The sequence below is a fragment of the Berghia stephanieae genome, chromosome 13 (genome assembly GCF_034508935.2).
Source record: "Berghia stephanieae isolate SIO BIC M18660-M18661 chromosome 13, UCSD_Bste_1.3, whole genome shotgun sequence".
NCBI lineage: Eukaryota > Metazoa > Mollusca > Gastropoda > Nudibranchia > Aeolidiidae > Berghia > Berghia stephanieae.
In genome coordinates, this window is record NC_088372.1 from 33,405,736 (window position 1) to 33,428,235 (window position 22,500).

At 35.2% G+C, this 22,500-nt stretch overlaps 2 protein-coding genes across 9 annotated transcripts in view; one reads left to right on the plus strand and one right to left on the minus strand.

Annotated features, from left to right (window-relative positions):
• The window catches only part of LOC144959097 (flagellum-associated coiled-coil domain-containing protein 1-like), a 58,698-nt gene extending 36,409 nt beyond the window's left edge, over positions 1-22,289 (minus strand). For 2 of the 8 annotated variants that reach the window (XM_078891505.1, XM_078891501.1), the window contains exons 1-2: positions 22,165-22,289; positions 17,763-17,950 (exon numbers count right to left, since the gene is read on the minus strand). In XM_078891505.1, coding sequence (XP_078747631.1) covers positions 17,763-17,935 — 173 coding nt within the window. In that variant the 5' untranslated portion in view covers positions 17,936-17,950; positions 22,165-22,289. Of the gene's footprint in view, positions 1-7,758; positions 7,973-17,762; positions 17,951-21,268; positions 21,373-22,112 lie in introns of those variants that run through there. The other 6 variants (XM_078891504.1, XM_078891502.1, XM_078891503.1 and 3 more) reach the window with 6 other exon arrangements.
• LOC144959095 (sodium-driven chloride bicarbonate exchanger-like) overlaps positions 21,412-22,500 on the plus strand; it is a 205,350-nt gene continuing 204,261 nt past the window's right edge. The window contains exon 1 of the mRNA XM_078891497.1: positions 21,412-21,505. The gene's annotated coding sequence lies outside the window, so the exon portion shown is untranslated. The remainder of the gene's footprint in view (positions 21,506-22,500) is intronic.

Consider the following 22,500-nt stretch of genomic DNA (forward strand, 5'->3'; position numbering starts at 1 on the left):
AACACTTCAACCAATGAAATAATTGTTTCCATGAGCTCTACTAACTACAACTCACTAGGCGGTGCAAAAACCAAATAATGACGTCAAATAACAAAGACCAGAGTGACGCCATCTTCGTTCAACTATAAATTTGACACCTTGGAACACAAATTTGACACCCAGGAATATATAGTGGACACCTTGGAATATATATATTTGGACACTTTGGAATATATAATGGACACCTTGGAATATATATTTGGACAATTTGGAATATATAATGGACACCTTGGAATATATATTTGGACACTTTGAAATACATAATGGACACCTTGGAATATATATTTGGACACCTTGAAATATATATTGGACACCTTGAAATATATATTTGGACAATTTGGAATATATATTTGGACACCTTGAAACATATATTGGACACCTTGAAATATATATTTGGACAATTTGGAATGTATATTTGGACACCTTGAAACATATATTGGACACCTTGAAATATATATTTGGACAATTTGGAATATATATTTGGACACCTTGGAATGAATATTTGGACACTTTGGAATATATATTGGACACCTAAGAATCAACAGGTAAGACTCGAATTTTTAAAACAGTCAGGCTATTGTTTTAAAGCGCAAATGATAATAAAAAGCAATTAACTAGAAATGCCGAAAAAGGGACTTAACAGGTTTTGGAAGTCACCTCCTCTTACCAGGTTCACCCCAACGTTATTACAGTTTTGAGGCAATGCGTCACACATTGTATTGTATGTACTTCATTGTGCTATCTATGTCAATAGTGTGCGGGGTTTATGGGGAGAACACAGCAAGTTAATATTGTAATACAGGATTATTCAAAATAATTCGTCACATTTCAAAGGGCCATACATAATTCAGTAAGCAATAAAGACACACACTTGAAACACACACCAAATTAAAGAAACATTTTATTATGCTTTAGTCACAAAGAGTTCCATTAATCTGAAACAAGTAGTTTTAAACCAAAATACATTAAGTTAACAACCGGTACATTTTAAAACGTGTTCAACACTTACTCATGTTTTTACTAGGGAACAGAAGTGTGATGTCAAAATACTGGTTCCAATATGATTGGAAGTGTAAAGCTGGTCTTCCGGAGGACTGGATACAATGATTGTGCAACTGATATTCTAGTGTCAGAGTGATGACATCTTATTTTCTAGCCTAAATATATGCTGGTCGTCAATACAGATCACCCGCCCTCGCTCTTTTGAGCCCCGTTATCATAGAAATCTGCCAATACAATCGCTCCATCAGTGGGGACTTTCCACCTGTCCAACATCTACCCGATGTGGGCTAGAACCCGAAACCGTAGAGCATCTAGTTGAACGGTTTGTTGTGACGAAGCTTCCGGGCGGGTTTGCGACGGTGCACGAGTGCGGTGAAGAATTTGCTGATTGGTTCGGTCGTCATAACATAGTAGTGAGAGCACCATTAAAAGCTGCTGCCAATACATCCTGCGACTAAAATAGTTATGTCACCTTATATGTAACATGTTCATTATTTATAAATTGTCCGGAGACAGGTTGACTGAAATGAAGAATCAATCAATAAAGATGGGAGAAGATAGATTGAAATGATTCGGACTGTTTAGAGACGAGAGAGGGAGTATTGGACTTACAAATAGCGGGAATTAGAAAAAAGGGACGCCCAAAGACTAGATGGTTGGATAAGGTAAAGGACGATATGAAAGAACTGGGCCTGGAAGAAGATGATGCTCTGAACCGAGATGCATGGAGATGTGGTATCCATTATGGCAAACCTGCAAAATGAGGAATACGCTGAAAGAAGAAGAAGAAGAAGAAGAAGAAGAAGAAGAAGAAGAAGAAGAAGAAGAAGAAGAAGAAGAAGAAGAAGAAGAAGAAGAAGAAGAAGAAGAAGAAGAAGAAGAAGAAGAAGAAGAAGAAGAAGAAGAAGAAGAAGAAGAAGAAGAAGAAGAAGAAGAGAAGAAGAAGAAGAAGAAGAAGAGAAGAAGAAGAAGAAGAAGAAGAAAGAAGAAGAAGAAGAAGAAGAAGAAGAAGAAGAAGAAGAAGAAGAAGAAGAAGAAGAAGAAGAAGAAGAAGAAGAAGAAAGAAGAAAGAAGAAGAAGAAGAAGAAGAAGAAGAAGAAGAAGAAGAAGAAGAAGAAGAAGAAGAAGAAGAAGAAGAAGAAGAAGAAGAAGAAGAAGAAGAGAAGAAGAAGAAGAAGAAGAAGAAGAAGAAGAAGAAGAAGAAGAAGAAGAAGAAGAAGAAGAAAGAAGAAGAAGAAGAAGAAGAAGAAGAAGAAGAAGAAGAAGAAGAAGAAGAAGAAGAAGAAGAAGAAGAAGAAGAAGAAGAAGACCGGAGAAAAGGTTACATACTTCCGTCTCTACCCTTTTCGAAGTCTTGATTGATTTTTGTTGTTGTTGAAGTCGGGTTACACTTTCTAGAGAGAAGTATCTCTAGTAGAACTAACGACAGCTACAATTCGGTCCTTTAATTGATTCATTCCTTGACACCCGTGGGAGCAGGTTGTACAGACACGATATCTATTATGTATTTGACGATTCGTTTTGAATAACCCAGTACATTTTATATCGGTAAGTGGAGTAGAACATGGGGTCTTTCAGCAGTGATTCCTTTGTTAACTGGTTAATCCTATACCTATCGAACTCAAATCAATATGTATCAAAGAATACATCAATATCTTTTTAATATGTTTCAGTACCGTAATGAAATCTCAATTGAACGCCAAAAAAATCTACAACAAAGCATGAGTGCCGATTCAATAACGCAAAAGTCAATCCATTTCTCAACACTTTATTAATAAAATCATTCTAAAAAGTCTTTCAAAATAGCATTCAATACGTATAGCATTTATTTCGTGTTTGAGTGGAATAGATCGTTCGTGGAAGGGAAGGACATAGCCACGCCCCTCGGACAGTCTGAATGTAAACAATGGCAGTTAGTGCAAAACTAATCAAATAACTCAGGATTTACCGTCAATGGTATGTATTTGAGTAAAATACTCACTACTTCTACATGTCTGGTCAATCGTACCATCATATAAAAGTATGTGTACCTTTAACGTTTAAAGTTTGATTGCGTAAACCTGATGAGAAATAGTCATCCAAAATGGTATAAAAATTATAACAACGATCAGAGTGATGCCAATACGATTCAATCGTCTGATGTCACGCCGCGTGGCAACGGCGGCCATCTTGGTTCTAAACAAAGAAAATCATTACTTTTTATTTTTCATGCTGGCTAGAACTTTTCATATGTCTTGTGATCAGAATGTGTAAAAGTCAAAATATGATCAAATGTATGTGTTTTTTTCCCTCTGGATACCCTTTATGCTCGCCGGAGAAATATTTCTTACTGGCGTCCGCCATTGTTCCGATAGTTTAGAGCCAGTGTTACTAAGTTACCATGCGTAATTAGGAAGGAAGTGACGTTACGACTGTTGAAGAGTATTTACTTCAATCTACTGTTTGTAAACAATCAGATATGTTTGTCCGAGCGGGCTTGAGGTGTGTCACACTCCCGAATTTTAATTGGTCAATAATCTACTGATTAATAAAAGACACCTAGTGGAAGGGGACATAACCAATGGCAGTACTGCTAAGCTAAGCAAACTACACGGTATTACCATCCACGATGTGCGTTTCAGTAAAATACTCACGAGATCTATACGCCTGATCATTGGTACCATCACATAAAAATGTGTATAATCTTTAACATCTATGGTCTGATTGAGCAAATCAAGTGAGAATTGATCATTATTAAAATGGCTCTAAAAACAAAAACTAAGAGCTGAGTGACGTCAATTTCGATCCATCTATAGATAGAACGAAGTTGACGTCACTCTGGTCTTTGTTATTGTATTTTTGCCACCCACGTTTATGAGCAATTCTCACTAAAATGTATTTACCATATTATAACCGCCACACACACACACACACACCCACACACACACACGCGCTCAATGTTTAAAATAAAAGAAATAATAATAATAATAATAATAAAATAATAATAATAATATAATAATAATAATAATAATAATAATAATAATAATAATAATAATAATAATAATAATAATAAAATAATAAATAATAATAATAATAACAATAATAATAATAATAATAATAATAATAATAATAATAATAATAATAATAATAATAATAATAATAATAAGGTGAATAATAATAATATAATATAATAAAATAATAATAATAATAATATAATAATAAATAATAATAATAATAATAATAATAATAATAATAACAATATAAAATCTAATGAGCTACTACCAAGATAACAAACAAAACAATTAAAAATAAAAGGCTATACAAAACATGTGTAATGACTATCGGTTTACAAATCAAACACAACACATAAAAACAATGTTCATAATAAATGCGTTCTCATGAGATGAAAGGTATTATACATCTAACTAAAAACCCACTATTCAAAACCGTTCAAAGTAAAATCGTTCTTCAAATAAACGATCGACTTAAAATCGACTCTTTCATTGGCCAAAAACTCTCCAAACTCGAGATTTTGACCGGTATGCATAAACACTTAATTTGCATATATTTAATTAATAATAATAATAATAATAATAATAATAATAATAATAATAATAATAATAATAATAATAATAATAATAATAATAATAATAATAATAATAATAATAATAATAATAAATAATAAAATAAATAAATAATTAATTAATAAAAAAAAATATATAAATAAAATAAAATAGAAATAAAATTAAATTAAAAAAAAAGAAAACCAACAAATAACAAAACAAACGTACACACACACACACACACACACTCACAACTAATAGTTCATATATATATTTCTTACCAGTTTAATAATTAAATTCATTTAAAGGGGTCCGATCCATTCGGACAAAATACTATCTTGAGACGCCAGGTCACAAATTTGATGGTGGGGTTGAAATTTAAAATTAAAAAACCCCACAAAACAAAGAAAAAAAAACAAAACAAAACACGCAACAAGACAAAAGGTGCTTTTTGTATAGAGACGCCATAATGTGTAACCGAACGTGTCAATTAAACACACGCACTGATAACAATGAATAGCCTTGTTTTAGGGCGGGTGTAGCTATTTTGTTATAATATCATTATTCTGATCGTAACAGAAAAGAGCAAACGATCATAAAGCTGACAAGAATATTTACGACAGTCAAGTGCAAAACTAAGTTGTAACGCAATGAAGTCAGTGTAGTGCACACACACACACACACACACACACACACACACACACACACACACACACAAACACGGAGAGAGAGAGAGAGAGAGAGAGAGAGAGAGAGAGAGAGAGAGAGAGATAAAGAGAGAGAGAGACAGAGAGAGATAAAGAGAGAGAGAGATAAAGAGAGAGAGAGAGAGAGAGAGAGAGAGAGAGAGAGAGAGAGAGAGAGAGAGAGGGAAGAAAGAGATAATAAGGGTAAAATAATGGGAGTGATCTATATTCATGTTTTCGTCCAACCGAGTCATCAATCACATGATTTGTTGAGGTCCAACGACGGATATTTCTTAACAAATGTAAACACGCTGCTTTGATTATGAAAGTTATAAATATACCCGTGTGTCAAGCTGAACAAAAATTTTTAAATTTCATTTAATGACCAATCGTGATGTAAGATATATCAAAAGCTGTGAACACTTTTCATTATGTGGGTCAATTTGAGCACACTTTGCAATGTGATCAATGACCTCAAGCACATGGAATATAGATAGTATGCGCTTGGCTAAGACGCTTATAACATTACCATCCGGAAGTATAACGGACCAACACACAAAACTGTGTGTATCCATGAACGTTTATAGTCGGGTTAATACAGTTCAGTGAGCATTACTCATAAACGCGGATGGCAAAAAACAATAACAAAGACCTGAGTGACGTCATCTTCGAATTATCTATAGATCATGCCCATTCATCTTTGTTTAATTAGTGATGGAACCTCTGAACCGGCTGTTTTTTGAGGGTTTATTTATTTTTGTTTTTGTTCTTTTATTGTGCGTTTGTGTGTGTGTGTGTCTTTTGTTTTTTGTTTTTTTTCCCCAGAGTATTGCAGAACAGAGATTAGGAAGAAAACTGACTTAAATGTGAGAATAACAACAATATTCCATGGATAGAATGAATCTGACGTCACTCAAGTCATTGTTATTGGGGGTTTTTTTTTGGCCTTCCGCGTTTATGAGTAATTCTTACTAAACTGTATTAAACAGACTATAATATACGTTTAAGGTTACACATAGTTTTGTGTGTTGGTCCGAATTATTTCCGAATGGCAATGTTGTGAGCTTCTTAGCCAAGCGCATACTATCTATAGATAGAACGAAGATGACGTCACGCAAGCCTTTGTTATTGTATTTTGCCATCCGCGTTTGTGAGTGATTCTCACTAAACTGTATCAACCACACTATAAAAGTTCATGGTTACATACAGTTTTGTGTGTTGGTCCGTTATACTTCCGGATGGCAATGTTATGAGCTTCTTAGCCAAGCGCATACTATCTGCTATGCACTTGGCTAATAAGTTCACAACATTGGCATCCGGAAGTATAACTGGCCAACACACAAAACTGTGTGTATCCATGAACGTTTATAGTCGGGTTAATACAGTTCAGTGAGCATTACTCATAAACGCGGATGGCAAAAAGTAATAATAAAGACCTAAGTGACGTCATCTTCGAACTATCTATAGCGAGAAAGAATTTGACGTTACTCGGTCTTTGTTATTGTTTTTCGGCAGCCATTTTTATGAGTAATTCTCACTAAATTGTTTTTATTAATCAGACTTTCAACGGTCCATGTTACACATTCTAGTATTGGATTCAATAGTCTGATGTCACGCGCCCGGCAACGGCGGCCATCTTGGTTCTAAACAAAGAAAATCATTACTTTTATTCTTCATGCTGGCTAGAACTTTTCATTCCCTTTTCATATGCCTTGTGATCAGAATGTGTAAAAGTCAATACATGATCAAATTGATGGGGGTTTTTTCCTCTGGATACGCGTTTAAGCTCGCCGGGGAAATATTTCATACGGCGTCCGCCATTGTTCTGATAGTTTAGAGCCAGTGTTACTAAGTTACCATACGTCATTAGGAAGGAAGTGACAATACGACTTTTGAAGACTATTGTGGACATTTTGGGTCAGCGGACGCCACCAAGCTCTTTGTTATTGTTCTAAGACAGCCATTTTAATGATTAGTTCTCACTAACGTCTATCAATCAGACACGATAGATAGTTCGAAGATGACGTCACTCAGGTCTTTGTTATTGTTTTGTGCCATCCGCGTTCATGAGTAATGCTCACTGAACTGTATTAACCACACTATAAAAGTTCATGGTTACATACAGTTTTGTGTGTTGGTCCGTTATACTTCCGGATGGCAATGTTATGAGCTTCTTAGCCAAGCGCATACTATCTATAAACGTTAAAGATTAACCACGGTTTTGTGTGCTAAGAAGCTCACAACATTGCCATCCGGAAATATAATGAACGAACACACACAAAATGTGTGTAACCTTGAACGTATATACTCTGGTTACAGTTTAGTCAGAATTACTCATAAACATGGATGGCAAAAATCAATAACAAAGCCCTGAGTGGCGTCAACGTCATACTATCTATATCCGGCTGGCGGATATTATGACTACTTTGCCTAAACGCATAGCATCAACCCAAAGAAGATCAAAAACATTGTAATAAAAAAATACTCACTGTTGTATGTTAAAACCATTCAAAGAATTTTGTCGTACGTTATGCGTTAGAAATCATAACATTGTGTCAGTAATGTCTTCTCAGATCTTAACTCCTCAGTGTGACGAACTCTCTCTCTCTCTCTCTCTCTCTCTCTCTCTCTCTCTCTCTCTCTCTCTCTCTCTCTCTCTCTCTCTCTCTTTCACACACACACACACACACACACACACACACATACACACAATCCGCCAATCACAACAATAGCAATCTCATAACGCAAGCAGGATCAAACGAATGCCTGCCAACTAGAAATATTGACAAAGTTATTGGAAATAAAGGAACAGACAGCGCACTGAAGTAGAGTAGTGCACAGAAAAAGAAAATACTTTTTTTCATTTATTTGGCCAGACTCTTTTTTTTTTTTTTAAATCATTTTTAACTTTTCTAACTTCAAATATCGTTGAATAAAAATTACCTCCAGGTTTTCATATAATATTCTTTGAACTTGTGAATTCTTGGCCACTATGAAAAAAACCTGTGGTACCCGAAGGACGCGTTTTTTAAACACAGTGCTTTTCAAATAAAAGTATAATACACCCCAGCATTGTCGAATTATTTTTAAAAGGGTGCACCACTTTGATAGAGTGAACTGGGGGTGTCATAAAACAACAATATAGTCACTCTAAAAAGCAACTTCATAAATACAATGGATACAACACGAGTAGAAATTTGATGTCATATTTATTACTCCATAGTGTCCTTTTTCCCCCCATTAAGCAACAATAGGGCAGAGACGTCGTGACGTCACGCCTTCTTCCATTCCGGTTCCAAAATCATTGGAAGTGTGCATGTAACTAGTCCTTTTGAGAGAACTAATACTGAATAGGTTACATATTGAATTATAAGGTAGCGGGATGTTATCTGTAGTGCAGATTATTAGAGTGACGGGACCTAAACGAGAGTGGATGGATGATCTTTATTGACGACCGGCATGATTTATTTAGACTAGAAAATAAGACGCCACCACTCAGCAGAAACTATAAGATTCAGTTACACAAGGCTTGTATGTATGCAGTCCTCGGGAAGAGTGGTTTCACACTCGATATTTGAAGGACGCGTTTTCTGGCCAAAATTTTAAATACGTGTTTTTCCAGAGAATGGCAGTAATCTGATTAATGAGGCGATCACAATGTTTGTGGTGCGTCTTGAAAGGTGTCAGAAGGATTTTTGTTTGCTTTGGTATCTGAACAATGAGCCTGACCTGAATCCTGTTTTTTTTCCTTCCCCCTATTGTGAATAGATAGGCATGAATAGGCTAATAGTTAATTGTTGTGTATCTTACGCAAATTTCTTTCTCGATTTATTATGGGATTGATTGCAGTTTCGCCGGCGTAAAAGGAACATTGTTATTCAACATAGGATTTGGGAAGAGAGAGAGAGAGAGAGAGAGAGAGAGAGAGAGAGAGAGAGAGAGAGAGAGAGAGAGAGAGAGGGAGGGGTGGAAATAGACTTATGGTAGCGAAGAAATAGAGCGTGTTTTTGAGGTGTAAGGTGTGTGTATTTATTGTTTGATAAAGATCTGAACAAGTGTGTATGAAAGGTGCCAGACAAAGCAAGAAAGAAATATACAAGAAATAAAAATCATACCAAAAAAATCAGTCTACCTCGACTGGGGATCGAACCTCAGACCTCATGATTACCGGTCAGACGTGTTACCATTACACCACAGAGGCTCTCGATAGTTGGGACAATTTTAATATATATTTTCTTGATGCTACCTTATGTAACCTAATCATTTTTAGCATTCCGAAGGACTGGTTACATACATACACATTCCCAATGATTTAGGAACCAAAAGAGTGGAGGGTTTGATGTCACGACTTTTCTTCCCTATTACAGCGGTCTTAGATTCCATCAAAGTGAGAGGTTGATTATGGGGTATGGACAAAGGGTACATATCGATATCGTTGATTTTATTATTATGCCATACTCTGCAAAAACCCATATTTATAAATTTGGCCAGAAAACTAGTCCTTCAAATATCGATCGATTTAAAAGACCCTCATCTTGGAAAAAAACAAAACAACTCTAACACCTGGGACTTCGCGAAGGATTCAATAGTCTGATGTCACGTCCGCCCAGGAACCAGCAGTTTGGGTCTAAACAAAGGAAATCGAAGAAAATTATTCTTTACGCCATTGTTCCGATAGTTTAGAACCAGTTACTAAGTTACTGTGCGTCATTACGAGGGAAGTGACGTCACGACTGTTGAACCCTATTTGAGTTGGCAAGTCTGGCATATCATATGGTAAAAGGACGTATGTAACGTAAACAAAAATGAGTTGTTTTAATTTTATCCGGTTCACGGCGCACAATAATATCTGGGTCATGGAGTAATAATGTGCAATGTCACACTATCAGAAACCCAACATTTTGAAATTGGCTTCAACAGTCATGACGTCACTTCCTCGTAATGACGCAAAATAACTTAGTAACTGGCTCAAAACTATCGGAACAATGGCGGACGCCCTTATGAAATATTTCTCCGACGAGCAGAAAAGTGTATCCAGAGGAGAAAGGCATTATAAATCTGATCATGTTTTGACTTGTATACATTCTGATCACATGACATGTAAAAAAGTTCTAGCCAGCATGAAGAATAAAGAGTACCAATATTCTTTGTTTAGAACCAAGCTGGTGGTTGCTGGGCGGACGTGAAAAAAAGACTGTTGAATCCAATTGAAACATAAAACAAATCCTTAAAAAACTAAGCCCATTTATCATAAGACGGCAAATGCCACCGCATGACCCACCACGGGTTAAGAGTTAAATAGAGAAACAATAAGACATTTCCAAATATTTGGCAACGTTCGGTTCAGTGCTTACTGTAGTTACATAATGGGTAGCTGACCGATCGCTCTTTGACATGAGGCTCAGGGTACGTGCGTGGCCTTCGTAAAGTTATGGCCTGATACTGACCAAAAAATGACGTCAAAATGCCAGTCTTTTGCCACAAAAGAAAACAAATCGTGAGTTGTATTCAATAGTTCAACCAATGTAATAATTTGTCTCCATGAGCTCTACTAACGACAACTCACTAGGCGGTGCAAAAATCAAATAATGACGTCAAGCTGCCAGTCCTTTTGGATTTCAGTATCAGGCTATAACATAACGATGGCTCCGGTATGTGACCGGAGCTTTTTGTCAACTCAAATCCTGGCGCTGACCTAAAAAAAAAATGAGGTCAAAAGACAAGTCGATGGCTCCAAAAGAAAACAAATGGTGAGTTGTATTCAATAGTTCAACCAATGGAATCATTTGTTTCCTTGAGCACCACCAACGACAACTCACTGGGCGCTGCACAAACCTAAAAATATAGATAGAATGAAGTTGACGTCACGCGGGTCTTTGTTATTGTTTCTTTTTTTTTTTGCAATCCACGTTAATGAGTAATTATCACCTTCGCGAAATCCCAGGTTTGAGAGGTTTTTTTTTTGCCAAGATGAAGGTCATTTAAATCGATCGATATTTGAAGGACGAGTTTTCTGGCCAAATTTTTAAATATGAGTTTTTTTCCGAGTACGGCAGCAATAGCGTTCCCCACAAACACCTGAAGACCTCACGTTATTCCTCACCCGCCGACCTGCGTCATGAAAACTGTGAAACAATCAAATAAACTGATTGACCGTATGATATTCTAATGGGCTAATAATCAATGACACGCTAAATGGGAATCGTAATGGGTAGACCAGCTAGAATGCATTTTTTGAACCATCGATTCTAATCAACTATTTCAAGGTTTCAATTTATTTATTTATTTATTTATTTATCCATTTATTTATTTATTTATCCATTTATTTATCTATTTATTTATTTATTTATTTATTTATTTATACAATTTTGTTAATTCATGTTATCATTTATTTATTGATTGATTTAACTTTATTTATTTATCTACCTATTTAAATATTAGTATATCTATCTATTTATCCATCTATTTATTTATTTATTAATTATGTATTCTATCATCTAGCTTTTGTTTCTTATTCATTTATTTATTTATTTATTCACGTGGTTCTTTGTGTATCTGTGTATTTATATTGAATATATCTATTCATCCATTTAATTATTTATTAAGTTATTACTTATTTTACTATTTATTTATCAATTAATCAATTTATCTATTTCTTTATCTATTCAACCTTGGTATCTGTTTCATTCCTTTCACTAACTATAAACTTTACGAACTAATTTTCACGGTTCAAATGTCATGGTCACAAGAATTGTCCACACGTCTACTTCTATCTATTAAAAAATATTTTTTTATAAATTACACCCTTTCGCAACGGCACCATACAATCCAGTCGCCCAGACATTCCATGAAGGAATAGAGAAGATAATCCATCAAACAAGATGTCTGATATCAACAGGAATCACCCATGTTGTCTAAGTGAGAAAATTGGGGGTTAATCATCTTGCCCAAGGAAAAAAAAAGGGAAAAGTCCCTGAAGCGGGGCTCGAACCGGCAGTGATTGGGTAGCTGGGTCTGTTAGATCAGGCGGAAAGTACTTTGCGATAGACTAGCGCACTATCCAAAGGGTAGCAAGTCATAGGGAACAAAAGTGGTGTGTCAAAAAAAACAAAAAACAACTGGTTTCAATCTCATTGGAAGTGCTAAAACAACTACTCTAGAGGACTGGATAAATACCTTGTGTAACTGATGTTCTGGATTCAGATTGATGGCATCATATTTTCTAGTCTAAATATAAGCTGGTCGTCAATAGAGATACATTTATCCTCGCTCTTTTACATCCCGTAATCTTAAGAATCTGTCTGTACATCCTGCTACTAAAATAGATAATATACGGTCTTACGATTCAATACGTAACTTATTCATTACAAGTATAAGTCCTCCCAAGAAGGACGGGTTACATACACACTTCCAACGATTGTGGAACCGGAATAGTATAAGGCGTACGTCACAACTTCTCTGCCCTATTGCTATTGTCCGTTTCACTTTATAGAACCGGGTTACACTCTGATTGACACCAGGGGCCAAATCGATCGGAAGGATTTTTTTTTTCATATTAAAGACGGTACCAGATGGTATATTATAGAAATAATCCAATTCATTGAAGAGGTAAAAAAAAATAGAAAAGAAAAGAAAAAAGAAAAGAAATAAAACAAACAAAAAGCATTAAAATTAAAAAGACAACGGAAATTTAATATTCGTCAAGGATTCGGAGCATCTGATATGTGATAGAAGTGAAAAGAATTTTCAAATTGTTGTTGCTGTTGTTGTTGCTGTTAATGCTTTTGGGATGTGGTGGTGCTGCTATCGCTTCTATTATTGTTGTTTTTGATTGTTTGTGTGTCTGTGTATGTGTGTGTGTGTGTGTGTCTTGTAGTTGTTAGTGTATAATAATTGATGATTAATGATGATAATGATGATGACGATGATGATGATGATGATGATGATGATGATGATGATGATGATGATGATGATGATTATGATGATGATGAAGACAACAATAGCCTTCACACTGGCGGTGATAGAGGCAAAAATGCTGACGTCATTGACGATTCTGAAGAAGATGAATGCAGCGACGAGGTGCCAAGCTATTGATTACGCATATCCTTCATTACAAACATCATCAATCACTATTTGACAGCCCAAATGCATGAAGCCAGTATAATCTTCCTACCCCCCCCCCTCTCTCTCTCTCTCTCTCTCACACACACACACACACACACACACACACACATTCGACACCCCCCCCCCAACCCTATCATTCTCCACCCTCAATTCCATTGAGCAAGCCGCAAAATACCGCAGCTCAATTACATCCCGCAGGCCTAGCAACCAGCGTCTTTGTTAGCGTCCATGGCAACATCATTCAGGCAATCATCCAGGGGAAATAACTGCCGATAATAATAATAATAGCCTAATCCCCTGAGAGTGGAGCCATTTGCTGTGTCCCGTTCATACCGTAAATTTACTTTTATTTCCGGTCGAAATAATATTATATCCCCCCCCCCTCCCCCCCCCCCCCCCCCCCCCCCCCCCCAATCCCAATTCATTCACCGTCTCGCCAACCTAAAAGAAAACTTTCCCAAATGGAGCACGAATCTGAACGGTATAAAATATCTCTCTCTCTCTCTCTCTCTCTCTCTCTCTCTCTCTCTCTCTCTGTCTCTCTCTCTTTCTCTCTCTCACTCTCTCTCTTGCTCTCTTTCTCTCTCTCATTCCTCTCTCTCGCTCCCTTTCTCTCTCTAATTTCTCTCTCTTTCTCTCTCTCTCATTCCTCTCTCTCTCTCTCTCTCTCTCTCTCTCTCTCTCTCTCTCTCTCTCTAATACACACATATATTTATATATATATATATATATATATATATATATATATATATATATATATATATATATATATTCACCCTCTCTCTCCCTTTCTCTCGTCTCGTCTCTCTCTCTCTCTCTCTCTCTCTCTCTCTCTCTCTCTCTCTCTCTCTCTACGTCCTATCTCTTACATACGTTAAATTAATGTGTTTTTTAAATTTATTATTTTAATGTAGCCTATTTATTTATAAATTTAAAACAAGAAAACAAATGCTTATCGTTGGGGATAAACATCAAACAGTCTCTCTACCCTCTCCACCGAAAGATGAGCTAAACACCATGAAATAAATAACAATGTGATATTGAATGTAAGCTTCAATCTAATATACGAAAACAGATAAAATGGACGTTTCGGGTTTCCCCTTTATCAACAAAAGAGGATGAATGAAACTCTATAGACGAATGAGATAACGTGGTAGTGACGTTGTTTTTTCAGCTTAACAACACAAGTACCACATGATCTCATTCGTCTGTAGTAATAATTTCATTCATCCTATTTTGTTGATATAAAGGGGAAACTCGAAACGTCAATTTTATCTGTTTTCGTCAATTAAATTGAAGCTTACATTCAATTCCACATTGTTATTTATTTCTTCGAGCTTCGAGCAGCAACATTTACAATACGGGTTATACACCATGCAAAACGAGTAACCCACTCATGAATTGGGTGGAAGGGCGATTTTGTCATGAATAATGGGAGCTAATCAATCCACTTGTTGCTCATGTAAATTGAGGCATGGTATTATTACGGTCGCTTCCCTTTGATTGTACTTGTTTTGCCAAGACAAAAGTAATGGTTATATTCTTAGGATGATGATGATGATGATGATGATGATGATGATGATGATGATGATAATAATATTAATAATTATATTATTATTATTAATAATAAAATAATAATAATAATAATAATAATAATAATAATAATAATAATAATAATAATAATAATAATAATAATAATAATATTATTATTATTATTATTATTATTATTATTATTATTATTATTATTATTATTATTATTATTATTTTTATTATTATTATTATTATTATTATTATTATTATTATTATTATTATTATTATTATTATTATTATATGTCCAAATTGATTAAGGGGGTCCTAATAACTCATTTGGTAGACCATGAGCTCACATGCAAAAGGACCAATATCAACCAAGGGTAAAATCGAGATTCTTTTCTGGACCAACCCCCTTTACCTGTCCACCAAGCAGTGATTAGGTAACTGGATCTGTTAGATCTGGCAGAAGGTACTTTATGATAGGCTAGAATCCTTTCCTACAGAGGTGGCAAGCAATTTCTACAGTCCGTTTCACGCTGTAGAAACCGGATAAAACTCCGGCTCCAAGGGCCCAATGGCTCTGAAGGACTACTACGAGTAAAACCCACCAAAAAAAAACAACTGATTTATGAGTACACAACATAATAGCATGTTGAGATAGTGGGTCACATTAAATCTGCTAGAAATTTTTTTTTATAAACAAATGTGAATAAACGAGTCTAATCCGTGCTCTGTCCAAGTTATTTCGAAGGTGAGAATTGAATTCACAACTCAAAAAAAAAAAAAAAATAAATAAATAAAGGGAGACTTTAAGCACAGATAAATAAAATGTACTTGATTTTGATTATTATAATTTTATATTTGATTTTCTGTTAGGTATCTGAATCATACGGATGTAATGAAGCTATAGTTAAAAAATGCAATTATGAAGCTATAGTTAAAAAATGCAATTATGAAGCTATAGTTAAAAAATGCAATTTTTAGCATTTATATCAACCCAACATTTTAAAGTCGTGTTGAAGTGATAGTTAACAAATGTAATTTTCGCATTTATTTCGACCCAGTATTTTAAAGTCGTGTTGAAGTGATAGTTAACAAATGTAATTTTTAACATTTTAATCAACCCAACATAATACTGTGTTGAAGTTATCATTAACAAATGCAGTCTTTAGCAGTTATATTGACCCAACATATAACAGTGTTGAAAGGATTGTTAACAAATGCAATATTAAACCTTTAAACCGAGACAACATAGCATAACACTATGTTGAAGCGATAGTTAACATAATATACAATTTTTATCATTTAAATCAACCCAACATAATACTGTGTCGATGCGATAGTTAAGAGATACAATTTTTACATTTCAAATTGACCCAATATTTAACTTTGTTTTAGCGATAGTTAACAGATACAATTTTTAGTATTTAAATTGACCCAACATCTCACTGTGAAGAAGCAATAGTTAACAAATACAATTTTTAGCATTCAAATTGACCCAAAATATTACTGTGTTGAACCGATAGTTAACAAATACAAATTTTAGCATTTAAATTGACCAAAAAAATATCACTGGGTTGAAGACATAGTTAACAAATACAATTTTTAGCATCAAAATTTTACCCAAAATAATACTGAATTGAAGCCAGATCTATTAGACCTAGCAACCTAATCAGGGGAGCCGGAAAAAATCTTGACTTAACCTGGGATCGATCTCAGTCCCTTTGTGTGTGAAGCCAGTGCTCTACCAACTGAGCTACTTTAGAATTTATATTCTTTCTTCTAAATGAAACCAAAAAAAAAATATTACAAGTCTCACATTTATCATTGGTATAAAATCAGTTTTCACCACCATATAAACATTCCCACCATAATTGTATTATCAATACAAGGCAAAGTGATACTAAGCTGCTTGAAGCTCTGAACTGTACAAAGTAATAAACAAGCATGAATTCAACAGCTTTGAAAAATAACAAAGTACCAAACCCGGAACGTTTCAGGCTCAAAACCCTTCTTCAGCCAACAGCAAATAAACAATAAACATAAATACATTATACTTTTTAAAAAAAAACAGATCGACGACAGAGAAATATTGAAGATGCTTTCAATATTTCTCTTCAATATTTTTCTGTTGTTAATCTGTTTCTTTAGTTATTTACCTATTTATTTTTTCAATGTTTTATTTTGTTGACTGAAGAAGGGTTTTGAGCCCGAAACGTTCCGTATTTGATATTTTATTCTTTTTTGAAGCTGTTATATTCATGTTTGTTTATTACTTAGTATTATTAATACTGATTTGAGGTGATGTGTCACATGTGATCTTGTGTCATAATCGTCAAGAGAAACGTATTAAACAGTATTTGGGAACAATGCGTGTATCTCAATTGGACTTCCTGATGTGTTACTTGAAAGTAATCTATGAAGGCTTAAAATAACAGGAAATGAAGTGAGTAGGAAAGACAACAGAGAATAAAAACTTTGCGGTGGCGATGGGGTCTCGAACCCATTACCTTACTGGTACGACAACTCTGCTTGGCCTGGAAGATCATGACTCTACCGTATGAGCTATCCACAACCCCCCAAAAAAGTCGCTTCAAACCTTAGTCTAACTAGAGCCTTCTCTCCCCGACTTCTTGAGGTCATGGATTCAACACACACAAACGCTGCGACGTTAGTTGGCCAGTATTTAAGCTTAATAGCCAATATTCTCAACGCAAACATGTAACATAGAAACAATTGAGACATTGAGTATGCTCCGGTATTTGGGCTGAATTTTTTATTAAAACAGAAGGTAATTGTCTTCCAACCATATAAATCTATTTAAAATCAAACTTACTTCGGTCTCTGTCCAAATCGGAAATCCTGATCACAGTGATCCATAGCACTGGCCGGCCTGCTCATCATAGGGGATGGACTTGGGCTGGATGTCATCTTCACAGAGTCAGCGGTGAATCTTCCATTATCCAAACCAAGAACTTCTTGATACACGCTTTGATTCATAGTCGGCATTTTTCTTTTTTTTTACTGAAGAAGTAATAATACAATGATTTAGATGGTATTTAATCTTGGAGCATTTAGATAGCATTCACTAAACATGCTCAAAGCACTTTACAAAGGTTCCCTAATCGACAGCAACAATTAACACATGGAAACAGGGACATGATACCTATTAGGCGATATCAATACAATTTTTCTGACAGGAACAACATTCACTTTACACATATAAACTTAAGAATGATTCTTAACGTTTTTAAGAATGCATGAACTGCAAACTACCATGCGCTATAAAATTTGTTTTTAAAATGTGTAGACAACATAGTTATAGTCAAATCTCTCTTAGTGAATATCCCTTCAAGTCAACAACATACCCTCAAGCCCATTTTCTTTACTGCTATCATCCGCTTTATTCAAACGTTGACATCTCCATTAACGCCACAATAGCTCAAACTAATTTTGCTCACCAAATGCAGACAACACTTTCTAGCTACCCACTTTTTTTTCTTTCATTTCCTCACCACTCACCCAATCAATCTGACCTCAAGCTATCATTTTGCAGACAAGATACAATCACATTGACTTTCCATTTCTTGCTTCGCAAATATTTGTTATCACACACATTTTTTGTCCTTTTGTCCCATTCTTTAAAAAAAAAGTTCTTTACAGTCATTAGGCTCATGGACCTGGAGTTTATCCTAGTTTCTATAGTGTGACATGGACAATAGCAATTGCTTGTTACCCTTTGGATAGGAGCTAGTTTATCACAAAACACTTTCTGCCAGATCAAACAGAAAGCTAGGTGGAAAAGGGGTGAGAAAACAATCTCGACTTCACCCAAGATCAACCTCAGACCACTTGGGTGTGAAGTGAGGCTCTACCAACTAGCTATGTGTACCCCCATTGTTAAAAATAGTGTCAATTATTTTTAGTCCAGTCAATACTAATCAGATGAGAACAACAAAACCAATGTGTGAGGAGGTTTGACTGGTAAGTCATATTTGATTACAGTTTTGTATGGCTATAAATAACAACATCACCAAGATGTCAAGAAAATGTTGAAGTAAGCAATCATGTCAATAAGAAGACACATTTATTTTTTATAATGACGGGAAACCAACGGCACATGTAAAAAGCTACAAGATAACAGCAAAATCAGGATTATATAGGGGCAATTTTGAAGATGTCTGTGTATGTATAAAATCATCTTTTAAACTCCAGTTTCAGCTGTCAAACAGGACAGCACGTTGAAAGCCATGTTATGTTGTGCAAAACTACACTGCCATTCTCCCATGATTCAAACCATTCGAAGTGTGTATTTTAATGCCATAATCCTCTGGTTCTGTCTCAACTGTTTTGATATCACTGAGTCTTTGGAACTAATTGCTAAATTCTGAATTTATAGCAGAAGCTAAGATCACTTTTCGTCACTATCGGATAATACCGATTGATGATCTATTGTTTTGATTTTTTTTCTTTCCTTTAAATCTGTATTGCCAATATTGATAAAGTCCCAATGTTGATATATAAGTCATTTAGCAAATAATCATTGGCACAGAAGAAAACAACTGGCTAAATTATGTATTTTAAAATATATGTGCCTAATATAAAGCAAAATGACGACAGTTAACATACAGCTGTACTGTAATACATTAAATCAAAAAATCCCAACAGCTATCTGTGTGACACTAAACATTTGTTGATAGCTGCGTAAACGTGAGCTGCATCTATGATTTAACTTATCGAAGTGGTAATTCAGACTCGAGTCTGAATAGTCTCTCATGGCTATTTGGACTCGTATAGCACAGTTCCTATGAGATCCTCTTTTTTCTGTGTGTAGCCATGGGAAACTTCAGAATTGAGTCCAAATAACTGTAGCTTTAACTTAAACGAATCCATAAAGCTAATAAAATTGGCAGAGTGGAACATGTTCGGTCTCATGAATATTTACAAAAACAAAGGAATATTCAAATGTTAAGGTTTCTAATGATTGGATATGGTCTCATTGGACAATTTTCGGGAGGCCTTCCGTAAGCTCCTCGTGCTAATAGAAAAAATGCTACTATATATTGTCAAATTGAATAAATAAACACCTGACAAAAGATCCATGGTGAAAATACTAATTGAAAGAGCTGCTGGACCGAGGAGTTTACGAAATTTCTCCCCAATTTTCAAATTAAATAATGCCACTTCGATGACTTTGTAATATTAGTAGATATACCGAGTTGCCCACGGGGAGTTAAAATAAACGCTTTATTTATCCAAAGAAAGAAACTGGGGCTGGTAGGATTAATATTTAATATATTTTTTTGCATCTACAATTAGTGTTTTTTGTTAGGGTTGGAAGGCCAGTACTCTTGGCATCGGGCATAATTGATAACTAAGCGACTTTTGCTCGACTGGAAACATTTAAACCATGAAAACAAGAAAAACTCATTGACGTAGTGGCTTGATAAAGATCAATTTGTTGGGGAGGCCTTCCGAAAGCTCCTCATGCTAGTATTTCTTTCAATTTGTATTTTCACCGTGGATCTTTTGTCATGTGTTTATTTATTCAATTTGTCAATATATAGAAGCGTTTAAAAAATTCTAGAACAAACCTTGATAGATTGGAGAAAGTTAAAACTTTCCTAATATTATGACCATTGTTTTGGTTTTCCGTCGCCATTTTGTTTTGTGAAGTATTGAAAGCAGTCCTAGGTAGGTAGGTTTTCTACTAGGGTTAGTTCGAGATCGGAGGATTTATTTTCTATTTGTGTTAGTCATAAGTCTTAGTAAAGGTGCTAGAGTATTTGTTTCCCCTATTAGGGTTAGTCTACTAGGTTTTATTTTTTCTAAGGGCTAGTTGAGGGAATATTTGGGTTGTTTCCCTTAGCACGAGCTTTCGGAACGCCTTTCATTTAAAAATTTTTTTTGTTCCTCTTTGTATAAATAAAACTCTCAAATAGCCAAGAGGACAGAAAGTTAACCTTAGAGAGGGAGGGGGTATAGCCATAGGCTATAGGAGAGAGCAGTAACAACGTGGCTAACAGTAACAGTTACCACAGAGAGAGTGTGTGTGTGTGTGAGAGAGAGAGAGAGAGAGAGAGTGAGAGAGAGGGAGACATAGATAGATAGATAGATAGATAGAGAGAGAGAGAGAGAGAGAGAGAGAGAGAGAGAGAGAGAGAGAGAGAGAGAGAGAGAGAGAGAGAGAGAGTCAAAGTCAATGATTCAATGAGAATCGAGACGTAGTAGAAGTTAACTGAGAAAAAATAAGAGTACTCGTGATCTCTAACATGGGTCAATTGCTGAAGAGGCTTTGATATCCACTACAAATAAAAAATTCTAAGGATTTTTTCACATTACTTGGCTTTCTGTTTTCTATTCGCTCTCAACGTTAAGTTTTTCTTTCCCCAACAGTTTCAAAGGTTTTCGCTGTGGTGTCAGCCATTTTGTTTCTAAGGAAAAATAAACTTCCGGCAATAATACACACTTGATTTAAAAATAGCACAGACTGCGGCATTTTATACGGTGCTGTGTTGTGGGAGCTTCGTTGTGGGTGAGTTTCTATGCACGTTCGAAGGGTTTTTTCTGTATTTGCAGGTTAGTTGTTTATTTATTAAGATTATTCTTATGGTATTCTCTAAGTATGTTTGGTATTTAAGTATAATATTGAGGGGAAAGAATATAACATCGGGAAAATGATATTTACTCATCAGCTGACTCGCGTCGAGCAGACGACAAAATGAGCAAAGCAAGCGCATGCGCTGATCATTCATAACATCTGTTCGGGTGATTGTTTACATACACTACACATTCTTTACACATTTGTTTATGAAAAGCGCTTCCTTATTTCCAAAGATTATAGATTCACATGGCTTCTTTTTGACTCTTTTAATTTGTTTTGTGCATTGCTTTTTATGTGACATATCAATATTTGCCTATACATCAACACCCTTGTTGATCGCTGAAGGACTTTGAGGTCATGGATAGCAATGCCAAGGTAGTCCGTAATCGAGGAACGTTTCCTCCCACATAAGACAAAGTAGCAACCGACTCTTACATAACAAAACATAACATGTGAAAAAAATGCTTTGATCATTCTCGAGACTTTGCTGTATCAATGGTCACAAACTGGTAAGTTGATATCAATGTGCTGTGTTTACTTAATTTATCAAAATGTCAACGTTGGGTTGTTTATTTGTTTTACCTGACAACTGAAACGGATTTTGATTTATCCATGAGAATATTAATTTTATTACCGTGGTCTATGCTCGAGAAGGAGAATAATATATTGGACTTTGATAGGTAGGCATGTTTCTGTCGGCGACTCGTCTAAATCTCTAGTCTTATGCTAAGCCGGCCTATAATACAATTTTGGTTCCCCTGTGATTGTGATCAATGAAGTATGACGTGCTGTTATTATTGTACGATTATTATTATTATCATTATTATTATTTTACACTTCCATTCACTAAGTCGTCTGCATTGATTGATTGCGATCACACATGGCTAAAGTGTGTTCTGTGCTATCAATGAATCAATATGTGTATATATGTGTGTGTGTATGTGTGTGTGTGTGTGTGTGTGTGTGTTTG